This window comes from Rhinolophus ferrumequinum, chromosome 14 (assembly GCF_004115265.2).
Source record: "Rhinolophus ferrumequinum isolate MPI-CBG mRhiFer1 chromosome 14, mRhiFer1_v1.p, whole genome shotgun sequence".
In the NCBI taxonomy this organism is placed as follows: Eukaryota; Metazoa; Chordata; class Mammalia; order Chiroptera; family Rhinolophidae; genus Rhinolophus; species Rhinolophus ferrumequinum.
The window spans coordinates 71,563,896-71,589,327 of NC_046297.1; the positions used below are offsets into that span (position 1 = coordinate 71,563,896).

A 25,432-nucleotide genomic window follows, 5' to 3' on the forward strand; every position below is an offset into this window, starting at 1 on the left:
GTGGTGCGTCTGCAGACAGAGGCTGGGCTGTGGATCCACGGGTGGGAGCTGTGCTGGGGTGTTAACACCTTTGGGGCTCGGCGTGCTGGGGCTGGGGGGCACTGTCAGGGTGAGGAGGCCCGAGAACTGTCCACTGCTGCTGCAGCTGAGATGGGGGTTGTGACACAGCCATCAGGGTACCAGTCAGTCCCCAAGGCCACTCTTCTGGTCCGTATGTTCACCTCAAACCCAGCTTAACTTCTCTGACCTGACTTAATTTTAAACAGCAAGCTGTTTTCCCTTTGCTCACCCGGGCTTGACGACAATTCTGGAATGTTCATTGAGTCTAGCACTAAAAATCCACCGTCTGGTTTTCCCCTCTCCACCGCCCTCCGCTGTCACTGTGACCTCACTTTATGGACGAAGAAACTGAGGCAAGGAGAGGTTAAAGCATGCAGCTCAGTGTCGGGGGCTCACACGCAGCTGCTGGCGCTATTAGCCCACCTGCGGCCCGTGGCTAGCCCACCTGTGGCCCGTGGCTAGCCCACCCGCGGCCCGTGGCTAGCCCACCCGCGGCCCGTGGCTAGCCCACCCGTGGCCCGTGGCTAGCCTACCCGCAGCTCGTGGCTAGCCCACCTGCGGCCCGTGGATAGCCCACCCGTGGCCCGTGGCTAGCCCACCCGCGGCCCGTGGCTAGCCCACCCGTGGCCCGTGGCTAGCCCACCCTCGGCCCGTGGCTAGCCCACCCTCGGCCCGTGGCTAGCCCACCTGCAGCCCATGGATAGCCCACCCGTGGCCCGTGGCTAGCCCACCCTCGGCCCGTGGCTAGCCCACCCGCGGCCCGTGGCTAGCCCACCCGTGGCCCGTGGCTAGCCCACCCGCGGCCTGTGGCTAGCCCACCTGCAGCCCGTGGATAGCCCACCCGTGGCCCGTGGCTAGCCCACCCGTGGCCCGTGGCTAGCCCACCTGCAGCCCGTGGCTAGCCCACCCGCGGCCCGTGGCTAGCCCACCCGTGGCCTGTGGCTAGCTCTCACCCCCGTGGGGCCTCTCCTTTGTAGCCCTCCAGTCTGGGGCCAGGTCTGCTGGGTTGGACGCTGCCTTCTGGAAATCCACTTAGCACTGACCTCCTCTTTGCCATCCTCGGAGCTAATCTGCTAATCCTGCTGCCTACTAATCCTGCTGTGTGTCTGGACCCTCCAAACCCACCTCCTTCAGCGTGCCCCTCCCCAGCTGGGGGCGTCCGTTAGGCCATGCCTCTGGAGGTGGTGGGCAGGCCCCATGATGGGGGGCGGGGAAGGGACCCTCCATCCCAGGGAGGACTGGAGTTCAGGCCTGGACTCTGATTCTGCCGTCACCTCCGTGGCCCTCCTTGTCCTCTGCAAGGGAGACCCCTTCTGAGCGAACCCCTCCTGTTATGAAATCAGGATTCACCCCATCTCTCCTGTCTGCCCCGTCCATTCCACTCCGTGCGGGCTCTGCTCTCCCCAGACCTGAGTTCGAGTCCCAGCTCTGTCTTGACTGAGCTTCAGTCTCCTAACCTGCAGAATGTGGGTGCAGTGCACTCGGCGGCAAGAGACCGGCATTTAGTGAACGTCTGGGCCTGACCTGCTGGATCACCCTCCTTCACTCCCCACACTGACGCCATGAAGGTGGAGGTGGAAGAGGCCCCAGCCTGTGCGCCCAGGGGCAGGCCAGGCAGTGTTCCCATCGGTACCCTGCGAGGCAGGCAAAGGGCAGGGTTGAGTGGGAGCCTCTGTGGAGACCACTTGGCTGCCTGCCTGCCCCTGGGGCCCTTGCCAGACGCTGCCCAGGCCTCGGCTGGGGGCCCAGGGAGCAAGAAGGGGAAGCTGGGGTGCACGTCCCTGTGCCCTCACAAGACAGGTGGTGGTATGTCCCCCTGGACACGAGGACCCAAGCCTCAGGGCCTGAGGGCCTCCGTGGGTGTGGAGGCGGCTCGAACCTTCTGGGGACCGGCGTCCTTATCCCTAAGAGACGGCAGTCTGTCCGGATGGCTGGAGTGAGAGTCTGCTGCCCTCGGCCCCCGCGGCTGGAAGGGCGTATAGGAGAAACTTGTCCAGCAAGAGCGAGCCTCGCACTGCTCCTTCCACGACCCTTGTGTCACTACCCTCTGCCCTGCCACCACCCTTATTATGCACCTACTATGTGCCCAGCCCAAGCTTGGCTGAGTACTGGATCGGATGAGCTCCGGACGCAGGACCCTGGAAGGTCAGTGGGGGCCTGGTCAGGGCCCGGTGGGGCTGTGGCCGGCAGGGGAGGACCCCTGTGCCCTGTGCTCAGGAGCTGTTGGCTGGATGAGAGGCCGGGGGCGCCGAGCCCGGAAGGTGGGCTCTGGGCCCGACTCTCCTGCTGGGTGACCTGGGGGTGGGCATCACCACCCGGGTCTCTGCTCTTTGCCACAAGTGAGGGGCTGGATCAGATGAGGGAATGTCCTCTGGGGACAGGCACCAGGGGCTTGGGACTCTTTGAGGTGCGCACACGTCCCCAGGAGAGTCTATGTCCCTAAGCAGGGAGCCATGGAATGTTCTAGAGCAGCGTAGTGGGATGGAGCAGGTCCTGTAGGGGTCCGACTTCCCTGGGGTGTGATCCTAGAAGTGGGGTCTCAGGAGGAAGGCTCCAAGCGTGGGGGCCTGGGGGTCTCGGGTGCATGGCTGGGGCCGATGTGCTGGAACAGGACCCCAGGCCAAGGACCTGGGGGTGGGTGCTGCTGTGTCCCCAGTGTCCTGGCCTGGGCTGCCCAGAGCACACGTAGTGGATGATAGGTTGGCTTCCGGTAAGCTCCTCTCTGGGTCTCAGTTTCCCCTTCCGCAGAAGGGGCCTTGGACCTGCTGTCTCCAGCTGCTCCATCCCCCCAGCCCCTCCTGGGAGCTGAAGGACTGTTCCCACGCCCTTGCTCGCCAGAGACCCCGGAGCCAGGCTGGCCCAGCTGGAGGAGGCAGGCTGGCGGGCAGGCGGCCCTGCCCTGTCCCCTTCCCATGGGATTCGCGCTCCCTGCTGCTCTCCTGGCCCCGGGGCCCCTCTTGTGACTCAGGCTTCCTGGAAGAGGCATGGAGGGTGCAGAGGACTCCCCGACACACACGCAGAGTGCCCGTCTGCTCGCCCACCTGCATGTCCCATCACCACCCCTGTGGCTACATGCAGTGGGCTTTACCTGCTTGTCCACTCTGTCCCCACCCCCTGGAAGAGTCCCTTTGCGCTGGCGCCCCCAACTACCCTATCTGCTGCTGGTGCTGGGACAGCAGCCCCTCCTCTCTCCAGCCCTGGTCCTGCCAAAGCAAACATTTTTCCTCCTTCATCTCCCGGCTGGGTCAGCTGCTGAGTGTCCTCTGGGCTTCACTGCTCTCTGGCCCGCTGCCTCGGGGCTCATCTGCTGGGAATTGCCATGTGAAACACAGGGGGTGCCCGGGGGTGCCCAGGGCTCCCCACAATGACCTCGCCGTCCCCTCCACATGGCCCTAGGGAGTCCAGAGTCATGGGCCCAGCTCTGCCAGTTCAAACAGCCCGGGAAACCCGTAACTGCTGTGCGCTTTGGGCCCTGGATGTGTCCTCGATTTTATGAGAGCAGGCAGCCCACATGTGTCATCCTGCATCGCCCTCGAAATTTTCCTTCACGTTCTCTGTGGACCTTCTCCTGACCCCACCCGTGGGCCCAGGTCCCGGGTCTGGAGGGAACCTTGCTTGTTTGTCAGTACCCTCATGATGGACTCTTACAAACAGGATGCCCACGCAAGCTCCTCCTGGTCCCGTGGGTGGAACCTTGAGCCACAGTGGGGGGTTAACCTGCCCCACCCTGCGTCCCTCTGGCCCCATCACCTCCATCTTGGTTCCTGCGGACAGGCGTGGGGGACGCAGAGTACTTGGTCTTGCTTCTGCCGCCTGTGCCTCTTGAGGGGCTGCCCAGACCTGTACTGGCTTCTGTGGGGGATGGGAGAAGGCAGGGAGAGATTGTCCTGATCCTGAGAGGGTCCCATGAACAGGAGCTGTAGGAGACAGCAGTCACCTTCCTGGAGTGTGCGTCCCCAAGACTGAGATTATGGTGGGCAGGTGGGCTTCTGGGAGGAGGTGGCACCTGGCCTGAGCTTGAAGGATGTAGGCATCACAGTAGCTAGATGGAGGGGCTCCAGAAAGGGGCAGCTCGGTAAAGGCAGGCTCTCCGGGGCCCAGGGCATGAGTTAAGAGCACCACCGAGCACCACCGTCGTGAGCCCACTGAGTCGGTGGGGACCTCGTCCCCGGCACCTCCATCCTCATTCATCCTCTCGGGCAGCTGTGTGGCAGCTCCTGTTGCTGGCCCTGTTTCCCAGATTGTGAGGATGGGTTTTTGAGGTCAAGAGCCCTGCTCAAGGCGACAGGTTGGGAAGTGGGGCTGGACGGAAGGCAGGCGTGTCAGTGGCCAGTGCTGCCTCAGCTGGGTTGTGTGGTCCTCGCCCGTGTCCCAGTTTACAGAGCAGGCCAGAGAGGAGCCTCCAGGTGTGCGCGTGGGGCAGCAGGGAGGGGACCCCATCTCAGCACAGCCACTGCTCCTCCCGCCCCAGGAGACCCTCTGCTCTCTGGCCTCAGTTTTCCCTATCACTGAAATGGGCCAAGAGCAACTGCCTCTGCTGGTGTGTCAAGAGGCTGACAATGAAAGGGGCATCTGGGGAGTGGACAGGAGGTCCTGGTGTAATCACTTGTCTGCCTCAGTTTCCCCCTCTGTGAGGCCCTTTTCTGGGAATGTTGGGAGGCGTTGGAGGGGGCAATGGCTCGGGTACGCAGTAGGTGCTCTGTGGGTGGTTGATGCAGCCCCTCCCTGACCGTGGTGGCTGGGCTGTTCCCACGGCCGCCCAGGCAGGGCAGCCGCAGGAAGCCGTCTGGAGGACTTGTTTACCCCTCCCCTGGCCTCCCTGGCAGGAAGTCACCGGAAGGGCTGTCCCCAAGGGGCCCTCAGGCCTGTGAGGACAGCCAGCAACTGGGGGGTCCCCTGGCGGAGTGTTGGGGGCAGGGCAGGGAACGAAGAGGAGAGAGATGGACGGAGCTGGGCGCTCCAAGGTCCACGTGGCTGGAGCATGGATCGAACTGTTGGTCCAGTGTCATTTGTTTGTCCACCCCGTTAGCCACCCCTGCAGCACCCAGGCCCCAGCTGAGGCCCAGTGGGGTCCTGGCCCATGAAGCCACAGCCTGTGGATGTGGACGAGGCCACTGCTGCCTCAGCCCTGCTCCTCTGTGGATATGGGTGGAGGTGGCAGGGGCCAGGTCAGGGGGCACGGATGGTGACAGTTGGGGTGGTTGTGGCTGCAGACCCCTTTCCCTCCACCCCCAGACCCTCTCTTACACACACCCTCATCAGCCTGCAGGTCTGGACATGTCTAGAGCAGGAGCAGGGGCTGGGCTTCCGCCCCACAGGATGTGCCCAGCTGCCCACTAACTGGCCTAAGCGTGGCTGGCTGGGCCTGGTGACCATTCCCACGGACACTGCCAGCTGGGCCTGCCTGGCCCTGAGAGGGATGTTGACTTGTGTCCTGTATTCTTGGCTGCCTCGTGCCTGCCCGGGCACTGTCCTTCAGACGGACCTGGTGGGCTCAGGGGTCAGACAGCGCTGCCCAGCCAGCCACGGGGACACCAAGGAGCCGCCCCAGCCGGTTCCTTCTCCCCCACTCCCCCTCGCCCCCACCTTTTGGAAGCCTCTGGCTCAGGGTCCTCATGGGCAAAGCCATCCCTGGAGCTGGCTGGGGTTTTGGGGTCAGGGCAAATCTCCCCTGCCACCCCCAGGAGGAAATGAGCGTGAGAACCAGGGCTTTGGGCGTGCTCGCTGCCTGGAGGCGTGTCCATCGGCCAGTCCTGGGCGAGAGCAAATGTTCCAGGGGCATCGGGGGGCTGAGGATAGGCGGCCGTGAGCATGTCCCAGGAGGGCCACTGGCTGTTTCCCAGGCGCTGACTCTGTGCCAGGCCCACTGGTCTGTGACCCAGTTGCACAGCTGCCCTCGGGGCATGGGGACCCTGTTTGCAGAGGATCTGCTACCTGACCAAGGCAGAGCCAGGCTGACCCCAGGTCTGAGTGGTGTCTGCCTCGCCCCACTGCCTTGGAAAGACCCACTAGGCGGACCAGACACGAAGGTGAAGGGCGGATGCAGCCTTGAAAGACGGCTGTGTCCGTGTCTGGCCAGCACCCTCCCCGTGCTGCTTAGTCCCTGTGGGAGACATGAAAACAGACCTGGAATGACCCAGCTGTCCATCAGCTGAGGGGCAGGTAGCAAAATGGGGTCTCCTCCACACTGTGGACTCTTACTTAGCCATGAAAAGGCCCGAAGCCCTGACAGGTGCGACAGCCGGGATGGCCCCGGAAAGCTTGATGCTGAGTGAAAGAAGCCAGCCGCTAAAGACGACATGTTGCACGATGCCATCAACGTGACCTGTGCAGAGAAGGCGAGTCCGCGGAGACAGGAAACGGTTCAGTGGTTTGCCAGTGAGTGACCGCGAATGGACACGGGGTTTCTTTTTGGGGTGATGGAAATGTTCTGGCATTAGATCCTGGGTGACGATTTACACAACACTGTGAATATATTAAAACACACCGACGCGTACACTTTAAAGTAGTGAAAATGTCGAATGTCATATTCTGTGAATTTTAACTCGGTTAAAAAAAGGAAAGTTAACACAGCTTGCCGCCTGCACAATCTGGCTCGAGCAGGTTCTCGCTTAAAGTCTGCAAAATTGGATCAACCCGACTCTGCCCAGGGTTTCCAGCATGCAGGGACTTTATTCACTCTTAGACAGGGACAACGCCTGCGGTGCTGGGACATGGGGGGGCCTCTAGGAGAGCTGGGAAACCTCCTCCTGCCTGAGCCCTGAGAGCCTTGCATTGTGAGTTTTGCTGAGTGAATGAAGCAGCAGGGGCTTAAAGACAGGCTGATGTTTACGTGCAAATTCCTCCGCACCCCCCCCCCCGCTTTGTGACCTGTGTCACCCCTGATGTGTGTGGCCCATTTTCCTATGTGTGGGGGCTCTGTCCTCGGTCCCTTCCACCCTGGGGGGTTTGCTTCCTGCAGATCCGAAGAGCCTGGGTGGTGGGGTGCGGGCACACACGTCATGCCCAGGAAGGGGCTGCCCGGCGTGGGGCCACGCGGCCCCGCCTTGTTCTGCACCTCAGGCCCTTCCTCGTAAGGGATCAGATGGGGTGATGTGGGCATGTGCTTGGCCACTGCTACAGCGTGTCCCTCACCCGTGCTGTCCCCACACACTTTTTTCCAAGGGAGATGGCTCAGAGAGGAAAGGCCAGCAGCACAGGGTCCCCCAGCTGGACCGCGGCACCTTGGGGGGAACTGCAAGCTCCTCTACCTTGTGTTTTGGGGACAGTGACCTGCTTCACTGGGCCTCGGCTGCCCCTCTTGCACTCGCTCTTTGGGGGCGCCGAGGGGCTGCGTCTTGCTGCCAGGCCGACCCAGAAATAGCTGTGACCTTCTGCACCCAGCTTGGCAGCACCCGGGACCGAGAGGCCTACGTGCGCCTGGCTGAGTCCTCACAGGGTGGTGGGGCCGGTTATTTTGGACGTGGCTTCCCAAGGCCAGGTCAGAGCTCTTTCCCGCAGCTCCCGCCGGCCCCTCTGACGTGGGTCTACCAGGACCTCGGCCAGTGGCCCTTGCTACCTTCGTGATGTCGCACCCCCTTCCTGCCGTGGACCCTTAGTGGTCTTGGGCTTCAGGTGGGGCTAGGGAGCGCCCCGAGCAGAAGGGAGAGGCTGCATCACCTGCCCGGTGCTGGCTGCAATCTGATGGCCCTTCCCCCACTCAGGGGGCCCTGTCACTGAACTGTGCAGTGGTCCCGAGCAGGAGCCATAGCTGCTCCTCCAGGGAGGGGGGCTAGGGCCCGTGGCCCAGCTCTGTTCAGGCAGGTGCATTGAATCCAGTGAATTTGGGATCCTTGCTGCAGAGCAGGCTTAGTGGAGACCACCCACTAGGCGTGCTTCCCATCCCCTGCCCTCCAGGCCACATGACACAGCTGTGGCTACCACCGGGCTAGGTACCTACGGGGTGTAGTTCCTGTTTTCTCCTTATAAAGCGATGGCCCATTGTTCCCACTTTGTGCTGGCGACTCAGAAGGCCCAGAGATGTGAGGAGACAGCCCCCGGCGCACAGCCAGGCAGCCACAGGAGGCCTGTCTCGTTGCCATGGGCGTCCCACTGGGCACTTGGCGCTGGTCTCGTCCTGTATTTGCTGAGGGCCCCTGTGGCGCCCCCTGGTGGGAGGGACTTGGTGGGTCAGCTCACCCTGGCTGGTGAGAGGGACTGTTGGGCCACATGGACCCTCTGTGAGGGCCACAGCCCCCACCCCAGTTCTCTGAGGCCCGGCCTGGGGCCCTGTTTGTGCCCCAGTGTTCCTTTGGTCTGCTGAGGGTCCCACTGTACAGTGTGGGAGGGGTGGGGCGCTGCCTGCTGAGCTGGGGGGGCCCTGTACTTTCGTGGAGGCTGGGATGGGGGCCTCCTGGAGGCCTCCGAGTTCCTGGAAGGACTTGAGCTGGGGGTCTGGGGGTGTGAGGGCCTCTCAGAGGCCATTAGCTCCAAGTGGGTCTTGAAACTCCACGTCCTGCTGGGATGGCACGCCCATTCTGGGCACCCCCTTTAGGGGCCTGGGAGGTGTGCTGCACGGTGCCAGCAGTCGCTGCCAGTCCAATGGGGCCCAGGAGGAAAGCGCCTGGCACGGTGGGTGCAGGGCTAGTGCCGAGGCCAGGACGGGTTTTAGAAGCTCAGCGCCTCCTGTCTAGTGTCGTGGGGCGGTGGAATTCCCAGCCCGACACCACAGACTCCAGAATAACAGGCTCTGCGGGGTTGCAGGCGTAAGGATGGACTTCTTGGTGGCCTCCCTTTTCTGCCTCCAAGAAGTACAGTACTGGGGCTGTGCTGGGCTGAGATACCCACCCCCCAGCCCGATACCCCATGGTGGGGGGAAGAGGGCTCCACCCTTCCCGATGTCACCATGACTGGGGCAGCATCCTGGTGGGGGCAGGGCCAACTGACCCTGGCCCTGGAAGGCAGGAACAGCACCTCCCACACCGGTGGGGGCACCACTTCCTTAGTGCTGGAGCCCAGGCCTGGGTGGGGTGGCTAATTACCCCACTAGCTGACCTTCTCCCTCTTCCTTGGGGAGGAAATGGCGGCAGCAGGATGAACCGAATGCCTTGGAGCTCACAGGGCGCTCTGGGAAAACCCAGGCTGCTACCTGCAAGGAAGATCCTGAGGCCCCCCCAAGGGAGGGGAGGGCTGATGCTTAGGTTGGGGGCAGGCAGTTTCTGTGTGGACAGGTGGGAGTGGTAGGGGTACAGTGAGCCACGCCCCAGCAAGCAAAGGGCCCTGGGACCCCCTTTCCAGCCTGCAGCAGGCAGGGAGACCCAGACCAGAGACCTGGGAAGCCCCCAGGCTGCACCCCCATCAGCGGCAAGGTCTGGCGCTGGTGGCTGGACTCCCCTCCCCGCTGGCTCTGTGCCTGCATCTCCTGCCCCCTCCTGTCCCCTCCAGCTCTGGCAGGCTATGGTTACAGGGCCCTAGGGACTGTCCTGCCCCCTGCAGGCCCCAGAGCCCTTCCTAGTGGGGGAGGGGCTCTCCCTCCCTCCTCCCGGGGCCTGGGTGCCCGCTGAGACCTCAGACCCATGTTCCAGTCCCTTGCCCAGCTGCTGGCTGCTCTCGGAGGCGGGAGCCTTCAGGGGCTGCCCCTGCCCTCTCTCCCACCTCCCTGTCAATGTAGGGTGGGCGGGAGCCCTGGGGCGTTTGACGTGGGAGGGCGGGCAGCCGGGCAGGGATAAAGCCAGGCTGGGGTCCTAGCCACCGTGGGATCCCGGCACTTGGGATAAGGGTGAGTGTCTGAGGGCTCCCAGTGGGCTCAGCGGGCCCTGAGGTGGGGGGGCCGGGGTGTGGAAGGTGGGGCCGGCCAGAGGCCTGGGTGTGGCCACCCCTGGGGCAGACCTCAAGAGAGCCACAGGGCCAGGGGTCTCCAGGCCTTCCAGCTCATGCTGGCAGCTCAGCCGGGACCTCACTGTTTTCCTGTCAAATGGGATGAGGGAGCCGTTTCCTTCCAGAGCCCCAGCCGGACCATGTGGGAATGTACCGTCTGTTCCTAGGCTCTCTGTTTTGTCCTGGGCCCCCAGCCTCCCCAGGTGTGGGACAGGCCTCAGTGGGACAGGAGGGTGGCCAGGACTGCTGGCTGCACAGCCCCTTCTCGGCCGGCTGCACCGTCAGGAGGCAGGATGGGGTCACAGTAGCGTGGGGACCAGCTTGGCTCTTCTGCCCTTTGACAGTTATGGAGCCCCTCTGCCCAGGCCTCTTTGTTAGATGAGGGTCGTAATGCAGAGACGGCACACTGATCACTGGTTGTCACGTGTGGGAGTGAAAGGAGGTGCTGTGGAAAATCACTCCAGGATAACCCGTGTGCATGGGCTGCCTCAGGGAACCCTGTCACCATGTGCCCTTGGTGGTGCTGGGGCTGGAACCGGCCTCCACTCATGGTTGGCACAACCATCAGTCAAGATGCTGATTTGCCCATCTTGAGATCCGGCGGGCAGAACAGGTGCCTGCCTCTCCTGCTCTAGTGTAGACTTTTGACCTTACAGCTACCTATGGGGCCATGTTAAGCCCGCTTGTACAAAACAAATCAGTGGGGCTTCAGGGGCGCAGACTGCCCACCGCTCCACAGAATCCACGGAGGAGCTTCTGATCTGTTTGACCCCAACCATTTTTAGGCTCTACCAAAAAGCGGGTTTTCCAGAAGCGGTTAATTGCCACTATTACATTTATTGTTAATAACTGACAGCTTAGATCGTCATCTGCTGTTATCCTGGTTTTAATAACCCCCCGAGGGGGTTGGAAGTATCTTTCTCGGTTGGTAACAATTGTGTGCAAACCAAGAGTCGCAGGGCCCGGCTCATGCTACTGCCCCTGCCCACCCATGAAGGTGGCAGTTACAGCTTTTGGGCCTTCGGTGGTGACAGCCTGACAGGCTGGCCTTGGCAGGCAGGACACAGGTTGGCAAGTCAGCACCATGCCCCACAGGGCACCATTAAAGCCACGTGTGGCGAGGGCAAACCCGTGCAGCGCTGAGGGTCAGCAGCTGAGCTCCAGGGCGTGTCTTCTCCATCTCGAGATCCCGGCGGGTAGAACAGGTGCCTGCCCGGGTGGAAACCGCAGCCAGCTCCCAACAGCCCTGCTTCCAGGTCACAGTCGGGCACCGCCTTGGAAAGTGGCTTCCCTCCCTGGCAGTGTCTCCATTTATAGAGAAGGCCACGGGCCCCAGAGAGGGCAAGCGGTGGCTCCGAATCACACAGGGAATCAGGGCAGCTGGTGAAGCCCTGATGGTGCAGTTCTAGCCACAGAGCCTGCCTCTCCCCTGCTTGCCAGCTCCTTCAGGAAGCCTTCCCTGACCATCTGATCCCCCAACTCTGCAGTGTCTGCTCAGCTGGTTTATTCCATTCAGAAGCTTTCCTACTGCTGTGCCCCATCCCAGCAGTGGGCACTCAGGAGGCAGTAGAGGGAGGGGCTGGTAATTCGGGAGCTGCCCAAAGGCGGAAGGTGCTGCCAAGGAGTAGTGAGCAAGCTGGGGTGTGCAAGCTGGGGATTAGACGGCGTAGGTGACCTTTGAGGTTCCTCTGGACCTCAGGGGCTGAGATCCCGTGATGGGTTCTGGACATTGCCCAGATCTGGACCTCTGCCCAGAACGTTGGGTCATTTGTTCCTTCCACAAACAAGTGGGGGGCCAGCTTGGTGCCAGGCCCTGTGCGGGAGGCAGGGTGGGATGGACAACCTCTCCGTCCCTCCTTCTGGACATGCCTTCTCTGGGGCTGGGCCACTCCCCTTTGGGAAGGGCATGTGTCTGAAGGGAGAAGGGAGAGGGGAGGGATAGGGGAAGGGAGGCAGCAGCGCCTGAGCAGTGAGGGGGACTGGACCCTCGGTACTGCCAGGTGCAGGGGGGGCAGGGCTCTGGGAGGGTTTCCTGGGGGGTGGGTGAGGGCTTGGTCTGCTTGGGTCTCCCCTCCCGGCAGTGTGTGGACTTAGGCTTGCTCTGGTAGGATTCCAGGAACAGCTCCTGCCCTGATAAAAATAGGCTTCTCTGAAGGGCTTGGCACTGTGCCAGCTGCAGCAGGTGCCCCCCCCCGTCCCCCCCCCGCCAAGGCCTGGCCAGAGTGGATACCCCAGGCGAGGAGCATAAGGATGCTGAGGCCCAGGTCTGCAGCCCGAGCAGCAGGGTGGTCTTGGGTGCAAGCTCATTGAGCTTGATGGGACCTTTCACCTGGACGGATGAGCACCAGCTGGTGGTAGAAGCTGCTTGCCCCAGAGGTCCTTGTCTCCCAGAGGGCCAGAGCCAGGATAAGCGGGGTCCCTGCGGGTCAGTGAAACTCAACCCTAACTGTGGTTCTCCTGCTTCCTGACTGTGTGACTGGGTCAAGTCCCTGGACATCTCTGAGCTGCTGTGTTGTATCCATACAAGGTGGCTGACGTGTCCTGTTCATGATATGCAGTGTCTGGCACAGAGCCCGAGGGCACAGAACCGCAGTGAGCAGTAGACGGGAGGTTGTGGGGCACTGAGTGCCTAGAACTCTCTTTCAGGGAGATGCTGCTGGAATCGGGGAACGAAGAGCACTGGAGTGGGAGTGCAGTGGTGGCCGAGGCCTGGGTACTCGGTGGTGACACAAGGGCAGGAGCCCTTGCCTGGGAGCTTATGGCACTGGCTTCTTGAACTGGCAGGCCCCCTGGCTTGGTCGGGGCGTGTCTGTGGGTAGGGCTGCTTCGGGGCACCCTGTGCAGGTGTCCGGTCTTTACCTCCTCTGCCTGCTCACCCGCTCGAGGGTGGAAGGGTGAGAGGGCCATAGGCATGGCTCTCTGAGTGTGTGGGGAGAGCCCTGGAGATGGCTGTATTCTCTACCAGGCCCGGGGCCAGCTCCCCTGGCTGCCCCTGGGGTGTTGACCGCTGATTGCAGGGGTCAGGCTGGCTGTCTGGGAGCTGGGCTCAGAGCAGGGTTCCCAGCGAGGAGAGGCCTCCAGGGACCCTGTGTGCTGGGGGAGGGGGTCTTCCGACCCTGCTTCCCCACTTCCGAGGGTTTCCAGGCTGGTAGGGCAGGTACGGCGTGACTGTGATATCAGTTCACTATTGGGGCTCAGTCAGGGGCGCACTGGTGTTCCAGACACGGTGCTCCCTGGAGGCAAAGCCAGGACCTTGGGGAGGGCTTTGCTTGGGAATGTCACCGAGCGCCTGCCGGGGAGGGGCATCTGCAGAGCCTGGCGGCTGAGCCTGGAGGCTGAGCGGATGTGGTGACAGCTTCCTGGGTGAATCCCACCTTCCCGCGGAACCTCGTGTGGGCTCCCAGTCCCGGCGCCTCGGTTTCCTCACCTGCACACTGGGGGTGGGGGAGGGTAACGGCAGCTCCCTTCCCTGGGTGCTGTGAGGATTCGTGAGGGACGGCTGTGTGTGGCACACAGTAGGTGCTGAGGAAGTGGAGGGGTTCTCAGACCGAGGCCGGAGTCAGCAGACCGACTTCAGGGCTGGGCAAGGCCGGGGACCCTCGCCTTGGGGCTGTCAGCCTCGTTAACCCACTTGGGCCACGGGCACCTTCCTTTCCATGTTCACAGTGGGAGCTCTCCGTCCAGGCCTTGACCTGTGCTCAGGGTCCACCTGGGAGCCCGTTTCTCCTCCCGCAGCCCAGAGCCCCCGTGCAGCCCCCTTGCTGTGGGACCCTTCCCGTGCGATGCGACCATGGGGAGCCCCAGAAGGTTCTAGGGCAGCGCGCACACGGGGGCGCGGGAGGCGGCGCGCCGGCCCCCAGGGGCCCCGCCCCGCGCGGCCAGCGAGCCGCCCTCCTCTTGCATTTCCCCTTCCTCCGCGGCGTTTCCTCCGCGCTCGTTCCTCCACCGCCCCTTTGTTTGCCGGGCGCGGCGGGCCCACGGTTATATTTAGGCGGCAGGTGTGGCAGCCACAACAAGCCGGGTCGCCTGCCGGTCACCGGCCACCCCGCCCACGTGATGCCCGGGCGCTATAAATAGCTCTGGGCCGCGGGGCCGGCAGAGCATCCGCGGACAGCAGGCGCCCGGCGCTCTGGGTCTCCCAGCCTCGGTCGGGTCTGGCTCCGTGCGATTGGAGGCGGCGGCGGGACGTGCGCGCGCGCCGGTGAGCAAGGCGACGCAGAGTGGGCGGGGGGCGTGCCGGGAGGACCCCAGCCCCGCCCCAGGGAGGTGGCCGCACCTCTCGGAATCAGCCCGCACGCGCCCCAGGCGCACCCATCACGGGGCCAGGCGGCCCCCACCTGAGCCCCCCCGGGCCCAGTCCTGCCCGTTATACTCCCGTGAGCCCGCCTTACCACTCCTGGGACCCCACGGAGCCCTAATTCTCTAGCCTCCCCCCATTCGCACCGAGTTCTAGGTCCGGAGGGGCTGGCCCCCTCGGAAACCCTCTGGATTTAAACTCTTGCTAGCTCCGTAGCCATCTGTGACCAGAGGTGAGGGCGGTAGCCTCCCTGAACCTCAGTTTCCTCCTCGTAAACCGGTCTTGAGCTTGAGAAACCCCGAGCAGGGAGCACTAGAAAGGTCCTGTATCTCTTCCTGGTCTGTTCACTCATGTCCAGATGGGGGCGGTGAGGAGGCCTCTCCTGCTGGGTCTCTAAGGGACGGTTGTTCTGGACGTGGTAGACGGCTCAGTGCCATGAGGGGAGGGGGCCAGCTGAGGTCCTAGGAGGGGGGATGTAGGCCAGTGGCAGGAAAGCCAGAGGGAGGGGCATTGGGCTCCTGGCAAGGGGGCTGGGCGTGGGGGTGGTGGCTGGTGGACTTGGGTGGGCCATGCCTGGAGACCCTGCTCAGTGACCTCACTGAGGAGGTGGTGAGGAGGGAGGGCCCTAAGGCCAGGTTGAGTCACGTGGGGCACCGGGGGTCAGGAAGTGTGGGGATCACTGTTGGCTCCCACCAGAAGCTGAGAGATCTAGACTGCAGAGACAGCGGGATGGGTGGCAAGACCCCAGCCTGCGCAGTGACCTTGGACCAACCTTGGCCCAGACCCCTGACCCCATTCTAGTCTGCGCCCTGACCCCTGAGCGCAGCCAGTCTCACCCTTGACCCCACTGACAAATGACAACTTTAGGCTCAAGTGGACAGTAGTGTGGGGTGGCTCTGGGCCCCCCCCCGCCCCCCCCGCCCCCCCCCCCCCCCCCCCCCCCGCCCCGCAACCCTCTGCCCTGAGGACCTGTCCAGGGAGACTGGGCAGCAGAGCCATGCCATCTGTTGTTGCCCACGGGATCTCCCCAGGTGCTCAGTGGCTGTGGGTGGCGAGGTGGTGGTGAGCCCCACAGGGGGAGGCCCGGAGTCCTGTGGCTTCCTTGGGCCTTTTTTCCTGCTTGCTTTCTGGTAAACACACACATGTGCACATGGGGACATCCTGTTGTCCCAGGAGGCACAGGTGTTTGTGTGCTGGCTGTTGGGGTGCCCAAAGCTGCCTTTCCCGACCTGCGCTCCCAGCAGAAGCTGGCTTTCGGACGGCTCAGGCTGGGCAGCCGAACCAGGACAGGATTCCTTCTCTTGGCCTTTATCCTCCTCCGGGGGCATCACACCCCCATTTAACCCTCCTGGGACCGTGGCAAGGGGAGGGGTGTGAGATGTGGCACCTGCCCTGAGCCCAGGAGCGGCGGTGGAGCTGGCCCCTAGGTATCTGGGGGTCCCAGGCCTTGGGTCCTTCCTGTATCCAGGCTGAGGCTCCAGGGCAACAGCCTACCCAGCGGGCAGCTAGACAACGGGGTGCAGGGGTGGGGGCAAAGGTAAGAGGTGGTGGGTTGGGGCGTGGAGAACCTTGCCAGGTGAGCAGATAGGAGTGCTGGTTGTGGGGCTTGTGTCTAGTCCAGTGGCTGGAGGGGGCATCTTGTTTGGCCCCTCATTGTGCAGATGGGGAAACTGAGGCCAGTGACATGCCTAAGGTCTCCCAGCCGCCTGTGGGGGTGGGAGTGAGGCTGGTGCTGCTGCGGCCTCTGGCCTGGGACCTTTCAGGCCCAGAGGGGGAGAGACAGGTGTGGAGGTGCTTGATGGCTGCCTCAGTGGCCCGGCAGTGTCACTCCCAGGGGCCCTGTCACAGTGTGACCCCACTTCTGGCCACCTGAGCTGTCATTGCCTTGACATTTGCCTGGCGGCGGGCCCTTTGGCTGTTGTGGTCTGTCCTGGTTCTCTGAGCTCCCGGCTTGTTTACCCTTGTGCCTGGCAGCCCTGTGGCAAATGGTGGAGACAGCGGGTTGGGGTGGAGGCTGACCGGAGACAGAGGTGCCCACGGGGCTCCTGGGAGACGTTCAGCGTGGTTCACGGCTGTGAGTGGGGCCTTCCTCCCTCACCCACTGTGCCCGGCACTTCGGCCTCCATGCCTGAGCCCCTTTCTCTGAGGACAGGCCTCCCCAGAATTACCTGGGCTCAGAGTTCCGCAAAGGACAGGGGGACTCTTCTGGGGTGCAGGTGGGGTATCCGCTGATCACAGGAGGGGTTGGCTCAGGGTGCTAGGCCTCTGTTCCCACAGACCGCCTGGACTTCCGTGTATTGGAGTTCAGCTCTATCCTAGGATGTGTGTGTGTGTGTGAGACCCTAAAATCCCTCCCTCCCTCTGTCCCTCTCCACTCCGTCCTGGTGGCTGTCTGGTCACTTCAGGGCCCTGGGTCAGCCTTGGCAGGAGCTGTCCTTCCTGTGCCCACATGGGGAAACTGAGGCCTAAGGAGAGTTGCTCCCTCGGCACACTACCGCAGCAGGGCCCCGGGAAAGCATCGCCGTGACGGTGGGGGTCGGGCAGGCTGACGGCCCTTGCAGGAGGCAGGGGCTCTTGGTGAGCCCTGTTCTGTTCATTTCCTTCTCCTCCCCGCCCCCAGACGTTGCCTGCTGCTGACCGGCCTGGGATCCATGGAGAGGGTCTGGAGGGTCAGCTCGGAGTGCTGCCGTGCCCAGCATTGCCACCGCGCCTGCTGCCGGGCCTGCTGCTAAGGAGGGCGCCGCGCCTCTGGCCTTCACCATTGCCCTCAACCGCCGATGGCCTCTGCTGCCCGGCCTGGGGCCGCCTGAGCCCCCTGCGTCCTGCCAGTACTCGCCGTGCCCCGATGGGGTAACGTGACAGAGGCCCTTGTGCCAGAGTCGCCCGCCTGCTGCCTCGGCCGCCGCCTGTGCCTCCCACTCCAAGGAGGCCCTCTTGGTTCAGTTCAAGTTCGTTTTGCTTTTTTGTTTTTGTTTTGCTTTTTTTTTGTTTTTGGGTGTTTGGGGCCTGCCTTTGAGTGAAGGGGGCTGTCCGCCCATTCCCCGATGCAGAGAGGGTGTCCCCAGTGACAGACACTGTGCTGACAGTGCTTGATGCGGCCACGACGGCCAGATTTATTCTGGGCTTTTTAAGGTTTTCTTTGTTGACTTTTTTGGTTGTTATTTTTATTTTTGACCTCTTCTAATTATTCGTCTCTGAGAGGCAGGAGCTTGGACGGGCCCGTTTGACTTCTGGGGGGTTGTGTCTTCCTTTTCTTTTTTAATTAGAGTTGGATTTTCTTTTTTAACCATCCAAGCACCAGGCGGCATCCTCCCCCCTCCTGAGTATTTGCACAATATTTGTGCGGGGTGTGGGGGGCGGGTTTTTTAAAAGCATTTCCTCTCTTGGACAAGCACAGGGATCCCATTTTCCTCTTATCTGGGGGGCTCGGGGGCTCCTCCCATCTGTGTCCCCAGCCCCGTCGTGGGGAGGAACCATGGCACGCATGAACCGGCCGGCCCCCGTGGAGGTCAGCTACAAGAATATGCGCTTCCTCATCACACACAACCCCACCAACGCCACTCTCAGCACCTTCATACAGGTGAGTGGGCTGGCAGGAGTCCAGCAAGCCTGGCCACATGACCCTCAGCCTCCCGAGAGAGATTTGTAGCTGTCATCCCAAGTTCTGCACTTGTGGGCAAAAATGTCACCCTGGTTACAGGATCCCTGAAGGGTGGACGTAAGAGTGTCCTGGGGAGCTCGGGGGTGAGGACTGTTGGGGGATCAGCTGGGGTCACTGGGGGCTGACATGTGGACAAGTGGACTCCACGCTGCGTGGGTAGAGGCTGGTTCGGAGCTAGGATGAGCAGTGGGCATTGCCCCGAGTCCTTTGCAGGCTGTTTGGCCTCTGCAGAGGCTGAGCAGGAAGGAGGAGGGAGAGGCCCCCCCAGGGGAGGAATGGCTGCTGAAACAGGCTGGAGGCAGGTGGGGAGCGGGCCTGGAGGCCAGGACCATGGCCAGCTCCATGGCCAGCTCTACCTGCAGGAAGCCCAAGGGATCTTGGGGGAAGCCACAGGTTAGAACAGGCTTCAGGGCACAGATGTCTGTGTGAGGAGGGGCTGGGAAAGGGTCTGAGCTGGCCCCTGCACAGGGTGGCCACTATATCCCGGAGAGTAAGCAGGCAGATGTGTGCTGCTCGTAGCTCCAGCAGATATGACCAGATGTGTCTGCAGAGCCTGCAGCTCGCCTCATGGCTTGGTGAGAGCCTGGCCTCTGCAGAGCTTCTTGCTTGCAAAGCCTGCGACTGTGTAGGGCCATTTGAGGCCTCAGCACCTCAGCCCCTTGTTTCTCCAATGTGCGGTAAGCCCCTGTGGGAGCTTGTTATAATTAAACAGGGACTCAGCCATGAGAGGACCTTGAAAACTGAAGAGGGAGACAGTGGGCACTCTGCCATCAGGGGACCTGGATCATGGACACTAAGCCAGGTGTCCTACAGAAGAGGGTTTATCCCTCTCACAGCTGAGACCCTTGAGATAATAGCAGGATCTGGGAAGAGATGGAGCACAGCACTCAGCGTGTGACCACGGTCAGGACTCAGCATATGAGCAGGATCAGGGCTCAGCCAGTGACCAGGTTCAGGGCTCAGCCTGTGACGGGGATCAGGGCTCAGGCTGTGACCAGGGTCAGGGCTCAGTGTGTGACCAGGGTCAGGGCTCAGTATGTGACCAGGATCAGGGCTCAGCCTGTGACAGGGAGCAGGGCTCAGTGTGTGACCAGGATCAGGGCTCAGCCTGTGACGGGGATCAGGGCTCAGTGTGTGACCAGGATCAGGGCTCAGGCTGTGACCAGGGTCAGGGCTCAGCCTGTGACGGGGATCAGGGCTCAGTGTGTGACCAGGATCAGGGCTCAGCCTGTGACGGGGAGCAGGGCTCAGTGTGTGACTAGGGTCAGGGCTCAGTGTGTGACCAGGGTCAGGGCAAAGTGCATGACTAGAGTCAGGGCTCAGATGTGGGTTGGGTGGCAGCACCCTCTGCTGAAGGCACTGAGGGGTCTTGGTGCCCCCACCGTCTCAGAACCCTTTACCCCCTCCTGCTCCTGAATTCTTAGAGTAGCTCTGCTCTGCCCTCATTATGTACGGTGTCCGTGTCACATGACAAGCAAGGTCCAGCAGCTGATTCCTCACCACTCCCAAAATAGCTGCTGGGAGCAGGTGGGGTGGGAGCAGCCCCTGCACGTGGCTGGAAGAGGGGACCCCCCTCCACCATGGGTATAAATATCCTGGGCCTGGCTGCAAACTACCCTGACCTTTCCCTGGTAGCCTGGGGCTTTCCCGCTGGTGTGCAGGTCCTGGCTCCCTTCTGCTGCCACCTCAGCACGTGCCCGCTCTCCCTGCTCTGAGGTCCTCCTGCCCACTGAGACCTGCTCCTCCCAGACTGAAGGCCGCAGTGTGGGGTCTGGACAGACATGTGCCTTGGCTGGACCATTCATGCTCTGGCTGGAAGGGCTGCTCAGAGCTGGGGTCACGCTGGGCCCATGTGTGGGCTGGTGGTGTCCTGTCTCTGCCTGGGGACCCAGGAGCTCTGTCTGGAACATGGGGTCTTCCTGGGTCCTGAGCACTCAAGAGGAGGGAGGTGAAGTGCTGGGTGGGCCAAGGCATAGCTGCCCCAGAAGCATCAGGAAAGACTTTGCCTCCGGCAAGTGATGGAGCCCGAAAGTCCCCCACTGGCGGTTCCCGCTCTGCCTCGGTCTTTCTGTCTTGTTGAGTGGGGCACAGCCCTGCCCGGGGGTCCCTGGTCGGGGTCCCCACCCCTGTGCCCTGCAGCCCCAGCCCAGCCCCGCCTTCTCCCTCCTCCCTTCCTGCCAGGACCTGAAGAAGTACGGGGCCACCACTGTGGTGCGAGTGTGTGAAGTGACCTACGACAAGGCCCCGCTGGAGAAGGACGGCATCACCGTCGTGGTGAGGGCTGGTGGTGCTGGTGGCTGCGCTGCTGCCACGGGGGGCGGGGCTCTCGGCCTGCAGCGTGCTGTGCGGCAGGCCTGCGTGGCCATGTTTGTGCCGGGGTCTCGTGTGTGTTTGGACACATCTCGAGGAGGCCCAGGCATTGGGCCCTGTTACCTGGAGGGAGTCACCTGCTCCCTGCGTGGCCTCCTTCCACCTCTAGAGCGGGTGTGCTTGTCCCAGGCTAGCCTGGCCCAGGAGGTGGGACCACATGCTGTGCTCACTGGCACAGCCCCGGCTCACGCAGCCAGGCCCTTGCGCGTGCCAGGGCTGGCAGACACCACGGCTTCTCAGCTGCAGTGCAGTCTCCCCGTGTGGCTCTGTTGTGGGGAAACTGAGGCTGGGCTCCTTGGCTGTCTGAGGCCACAGGCAGACTGCCGCAGACCTGGGACTGCTTGACGAGTGGCCCTTCAGTAATAATACCTCCTCCGGGGTGCTTCCCCGTCAAGGGGCTGGGGCTCTGACCCCAACAGCCCTGCCTGGTGGCGACGTGGCCTTGCTCTGAGGATGGCTTGAGACTCCATGGCCACTTAAGGTCTGCGAGTGAGTGCGGGGCAGAGAAGGGCCCTGGGCGGCTCCAGGCTGGCTCCTCTGGGTCTGGGCCTGGGTCTGGGCCTGTCTCCAGGGCCTCATGTGTCCCTTGCTGCCTGTGTCTGGGGCCCTGTCGCTGGGCAGCAGGTGCTGCGGAGAGGGTGGGGCTGGTGCACCTGGTGGGTCCCTGGGGCGGCAGTGGGGAGGAACCTGTGGGGCTGTTTCCTTGGCCCCTGGCCCTGGGGACCTGTGTCCAAGTGGAAGGTGGGTGGCTGTGCTGCATGTCCCTGTTGGAGGGTCTCATGGGGCCTCCCCAGCGCAGGGCTGCCCCGACTCCAGCTGGAGGCACGAAGGGTGCCCAGCCGTCCCCATCCAGCTCTGCTTGAGCCTCAGCCACCTCTGCGCCAGAGGACCGTTAGCCACTCTTTTCTGTGCAAGGACCTTGTCATTGGCAGGTGTCACTGTTGATAACCTCTGCTCGGCCATTTGGAGTGGTGGGAGGAGTGGGAGCTTCAGACGCAGACAGGCCTGGCCTGAATGCACCTGTGGGCCCAGGTCCTTACGTCTAAAGTGTGGGTGCTTGGAAGAACTTGAGATAAAAACATATGCAGTGCCCCTTAGCACAGTGAGTCAGTGGCTTCCCTTCCTGCCACAGCAGCAGGAAGGATCTGGGTTACATGTAAAGCAGCCGGCAGAGCAGATTCGTCCAGGTGTCGCCATACCTGGAGACGGGGTATGGGATGTGATGACCCTGGTCGGCCCATGCAGATTCACCCCTGGGGCCAATGACATGGATTCTGCAGCAGTCCCTTCTGCCCGCGTGACTCTGCTTCACCAGGGCTTAGGTGTCTCCGTCCTCACACAGTGCCCGCCCGGGGCTGGGCCCTTCCCTGAGGGCGCGCCTCATCCCCCGCAAGGCGCTGGGCGGGGTGTGGGGGTGGGCATCACAGCTGATTTTCAAAATCAAATTAACCACTGGGAACCTCTGGAAAGGTCCCAGCTGTAACTGACTGTGTCACAGACCGAAGGTCCTCGCCCTGCAGCACTTTCTTCACTCCTTCCCTGTCCCTGGGCCGGGCCTGCTCTGTGTGGCCCTGCTGAAGGCTGGGGACACAGGGAGGTACTGTGCCAGCTACGACCAGACCCCTAGGGCCTGCTGACCCAGGACCTCTCAGGCTGCTGAGGGTCAGTCTGTGAGCCCAGAGTCACAGTGGGCTGATGGGGAGGAGGGCTCCCAAAAGAAAGGACAGCGTGTTCAGGAAGGCGTCCTGGAGAAGGGACAGCTGAAGTGAGAGGAGAGGATGACGAGCGGCTCACCAGTCTCGTGCCCAGCCAGTTGTCTGCCCTGGTGCCTGCTACCCCTCACCCTGGTGGGCTCTCGGCACCCTCTGTGCTTCTCAGAGTGTCCTGCCCTGTGGGGCTCTGCCTGTCCCCCCACCTTCGGCTCGGGGTCGTCACGGTCGGCTTCCCTCTGCAGGACTGGCCATTTGACGATGGGGCGCCCCCCCCTGGCAAGGTAGTGGAGGACTGGCTGAGTCTGCTGAGGGCCAAGTTCTGCGATGACCCTGGCAGCTGCGTGGCTGTGCACTGCGTGGCAGGCCTGGGACGGTGAGTCGGGGTGGGGGTGGGGGGCTTGCTGGTGCTTGGGGATCTTGTGGCCCGACTTGCTCTCGGATGTGGGTGCTCAGCCCACATCACACATGACCTCCTTCCGGAGGGTTCCCACATGGGCCGCCGCCGCCTCCCAGGGAGGAAGTCCTTCCTGGGGTCCGACCCCCACTCCTTTCTGCTGTGATTGCAACTTTGTCCCTGCACTTGAGCAGGAAGGAGCTGCCAGGCCCGACCCTCCCCAGACACAAAGACCCCACCCCCACCAAACAGCCTGGGTTTCACTGAAGTGATCCAGGTTGCAGAGGGAAGACCGGCCAAGTGGGGTTGATAACCCTGTATCAAGTTCTTATCTGGGGCCAGACCTGAGCCCAGCAGAGTGTGCCTGGCGCATCTGAGGTCACACAGCAGGGCTAGGAGGAAACTAGATTTGGACCCAGGTGGTGGAGCTGAGGTCTGAGCCTAAGGCCTCTACAGGGGAATGAAGGGCTCTGGGGCGGTCCGAGTGGCCTGTGGTGACGGGTGAAGGCGTAGGCCCTGCGTCTTCAGCAGGTGGCCTGTCAGGGGACGGGTGGGGGTGCAGAGGCTTGGATGACCCTGCTGTCTGTCCCCAGGGCTCCCGTGCTTGTGGCACTGGCTCTCATCGAGAGTGGGATGAAGTATGAAGACGCCATCCAGTTCATCCGACAGTGAGTGGCCGGCCGGTGGGTGGGTGGGTGGGTGGGTGGCCGGCCGGCTGGCGGGTGGGTGGCAGGGGTGAGCGGACAGTCGATGAGCTCCTGGGGGTCTGGGTTTAAGGGGACTACCCACCCTGCAGCAGCCTGGCATCCTGCCAGCGGGCCCTAGGGTGTCCTCTGAGGTGTCCCCCAGTCCCATGTGCCCTCCCGGCCCTGAGTGAGGACTGGTCCCTTTGTGTGGTCTGCTCCCAGGGGCGAGGAATATAGTGAGGGGAGGCTATGGTGAAGGCCGGGCTGGTCCCCCCTCCAGGGCCTCTGGTTCCCTCAGCCCGAGGCCGTGTGATTCAGGACAGGCTGTGCTGTGCTGCAGTAAGAAGCAGGCCCCAACCCTAGCGACTGACAACCACACAGGCATGTCCTGTCATGTCACCTGTCCGTGGGGGCAGCCCCATTTCCAGCTTTGCCAGAAAGCCGTTGTGGAGCTACACAATGGCTCTTGAAGCGTTGCCGGGCAGACATCTGTCTGTTTTGCTCACACTTCAAGTCCATGCGCACGCCTGAGGTCGTGGGCAGGGAACGGATGCCCTCCAGCAGTGCTTGGTGGGCAGCCCTAGGTGCCCGCTCACCCCGAGGCCCTCCCCATCCCTCGCCGCCCTCCCTCCCTCCCAGACAGCAGGTACACCCAGCCGTACCTCGGTGGTCCTCTAGGACCCCACGGCCTGGGGATGGGGTGCGGCCTTGGGAGGGTGGGGACCGTGGGACTAAGGAGATCAGGGAGTCGGCCTGAGGAAGTGATGGCCAGGTGGATTGAAGGCCATCAGTGATGACAGCAGGTGACCGGGAAGGGTGAGTCTGGCAGTGCCAACAGCTCAGCAAGGCCTGGAGGTAGGATGGGCTCTGGTGACCACGAGGACCCGCTTCAGCCCGACGGGACTCGGGCCTCTAGCGCCCTGGAGCAGGGCCGGTGGCCACGCCTGGGTCCTGCCTGATCCCCACCGTGTCCCATCTCCCCAGAAAGCGGCGTGGAGCCATCAACAGTAAGCAGCTCACCTACCTGGAAAAATACCGGCCCAAACAGAGACTGCGGTTCAAAGACCCACACACGCACAAGACCAAATGCTGTGTCATGTAGCTCAGGACCTCAGCTGCCGGGGCCGCCGGGCCTCCATCTCGCCTTTCTCTCCAGCACCTCCGTGCACCTGCCTCCAGGGGTCCACTCCACCCACGACCCTCTGCTGTCGCCGTCTCCCTGTGTCTGCCCACATCGTCCTCTTTTCAGACCCATCCTTCCCTTGTCCCCATGCCCTGGGTCTCTGTCTCTGTGTCCTCTGTGTGTCTCTCTGAGGCTTAGTCAGGGGCCCGTCCCTGGCCTTGTGCCATCACCCTCTCTGTACCACCCCCGCAGCTCTCCTCTCTGGCCCATTTGTTGGGGGGAGGGAGGCAGGTGTACTTTTTAACCACTAGGCCCAACTCGTCCTCTGCGGCCCCTCTTCCTGACTTGTTCTCAGCTCCTTAAATGATTGTTTCTGGGGGCGGTCAGATGTTTTGGACACTCAAAGGCAATAAAACAGAACTCTGACTGCGTGTGCTCTGACAGTGGGTGCAGGGCCTCGGGGTGGGGGCAGGGCCACTGTTCAGGACCCACCGGCTGCACCGGGGCTCCCCCTGGTGTCCATGCTGGGTCCCTGCGCCCCCTGACTTAAGGACAGGGAATGTCCCTAATTCAGCAGGCGTGGGCTCCGCCAGTTGCCATGTTGGTGTTTTGGGAGCTGGGGCATTAGGAGGAGACGCTGGGTCACCAGCTGTGCCCCTCTGCAGGACCGGGTGGGTTCCCTTGATTCCCCGGGGCCTTGTGTTCAGCAGGGTGGCCTCCTATCCTGCCCCCCGCAGGTGTCCTTATCTCAGCCTTCAAGAACCAGAGAAGGGAGCAGGTGATGCTGGCTGACAGCTTGGGTTGGGACATGCCATCCCGTCAGCCCAGGGCAGGGATGGGAGGCCAGAGGGGCAGAAGGTAACTCCGGGGACCAGAGGGTGAGCAGGTCTGAGTGTGTATGAGGCAGCCCCGGCCTACCTGAGGGCATGGACTGCCACACTCAGTACTCCTGTGTGTGGCTCTCGCAGAGCTGGGGGCTGGCCCTCCCTGGACAGAGGAAAAGCTGCCTGGAGGGTGGCGGCACAGCTGGGAGGAGGGCTCCAGGGCTGGGCTGGCAGATGGGAGTGGAGAGGCTGGGGGTCTGCCCCAGGGCCCGCCTCCCAGGCCCTGGCACTCACCTTTGGACACTGCCCAGAGGCCTTTACTGACCCGTCTCCCAGTGTCCAGGCCATCGCCCCCCTGCACTGCCTGCCGCTGCCCCTCCTTCCAGTCACCTCACACCCACCCACACCCACTCTGGGATAGGGGCTCACCCACCTCCTTTTCCCAGGGGA

General features: G+C 62.8%; 1 protein-coding gene across 3 annotated transcripts; it reads left to right on the plus strand.

Annotated features, from left to right (window-relative positions):
- The first annotated feature begins 12,333 nt into the window (after positions 1 to 12,333).
- PTP4A3 (protein tyrosine phosphatase 4A3) lies at positions 12,334 to 24,579 on the plus strand. Of its 3 annotated transcripts, none has more exons than XM_033126058.1 (6): positions 12,334 to 12,507; positions 16,833 to 17,792; positions 20,055 to 20,147; positions 22,198 to 22,328; positions 22,943 to 23,017; positions 24,020 to 24,579. In XM_033126058.1, the coding sequence occupies exons 2-6, from the start codon at positions 17,688 to 17,690 to the stop codon at positions 24,135 to 24,137; spliced, it is 522 nt and encodes a 173-aa protein (XP_032981949.1). In that variant the 5' UTR covers positions 12,334 to 12,507; positions 16,833 to 17,687; the 3' UTR covers positions 24,138 to 24,579. The 3 variants fall into 3 exon arrangements, with proteins under 3 accessions (XP_032981949.1, XP_032981948.1, XP_032981950.1); XM_033126057.1 differs by lacking the exon at positions 12,334 to 12,507 and adding an exon at positions 13,835 to 14,116; XM_033126059.1 differs by lacking the exons at positions 12,334 to 12,507; positions 20,055 to 20,147 and adding an exon at positions 13,835 to 14,116.
- Positions 24,580 to 25,432: the final 853 nt, after the last annotated feature.

Bases quoted from the DNA above. Each gene is read 5' to 3' on its own strand.
- PTP4A3 (XM_033126058.1), top strand. From the start codon at position 17,688: ATGGCACGCATGAACCGGCCGGCCCCCGTGGAGGTCAGCTACAAGAAT. The intron at 17,793-20,054 runs GTGAGTGGGCTG...CCTTCCTGCCAG, and splicing joins CTCTCAGCACCTTCATACAG to GACCTGAAGAAGTACGGGGC. The intron at 20,148-22,197 runs GTGAGGGCTGGT...TTCCCTCTGCAG, and splicing joins AGGACGGCATCACCGTCGTG to GACTGGCCATTTGACGATGG.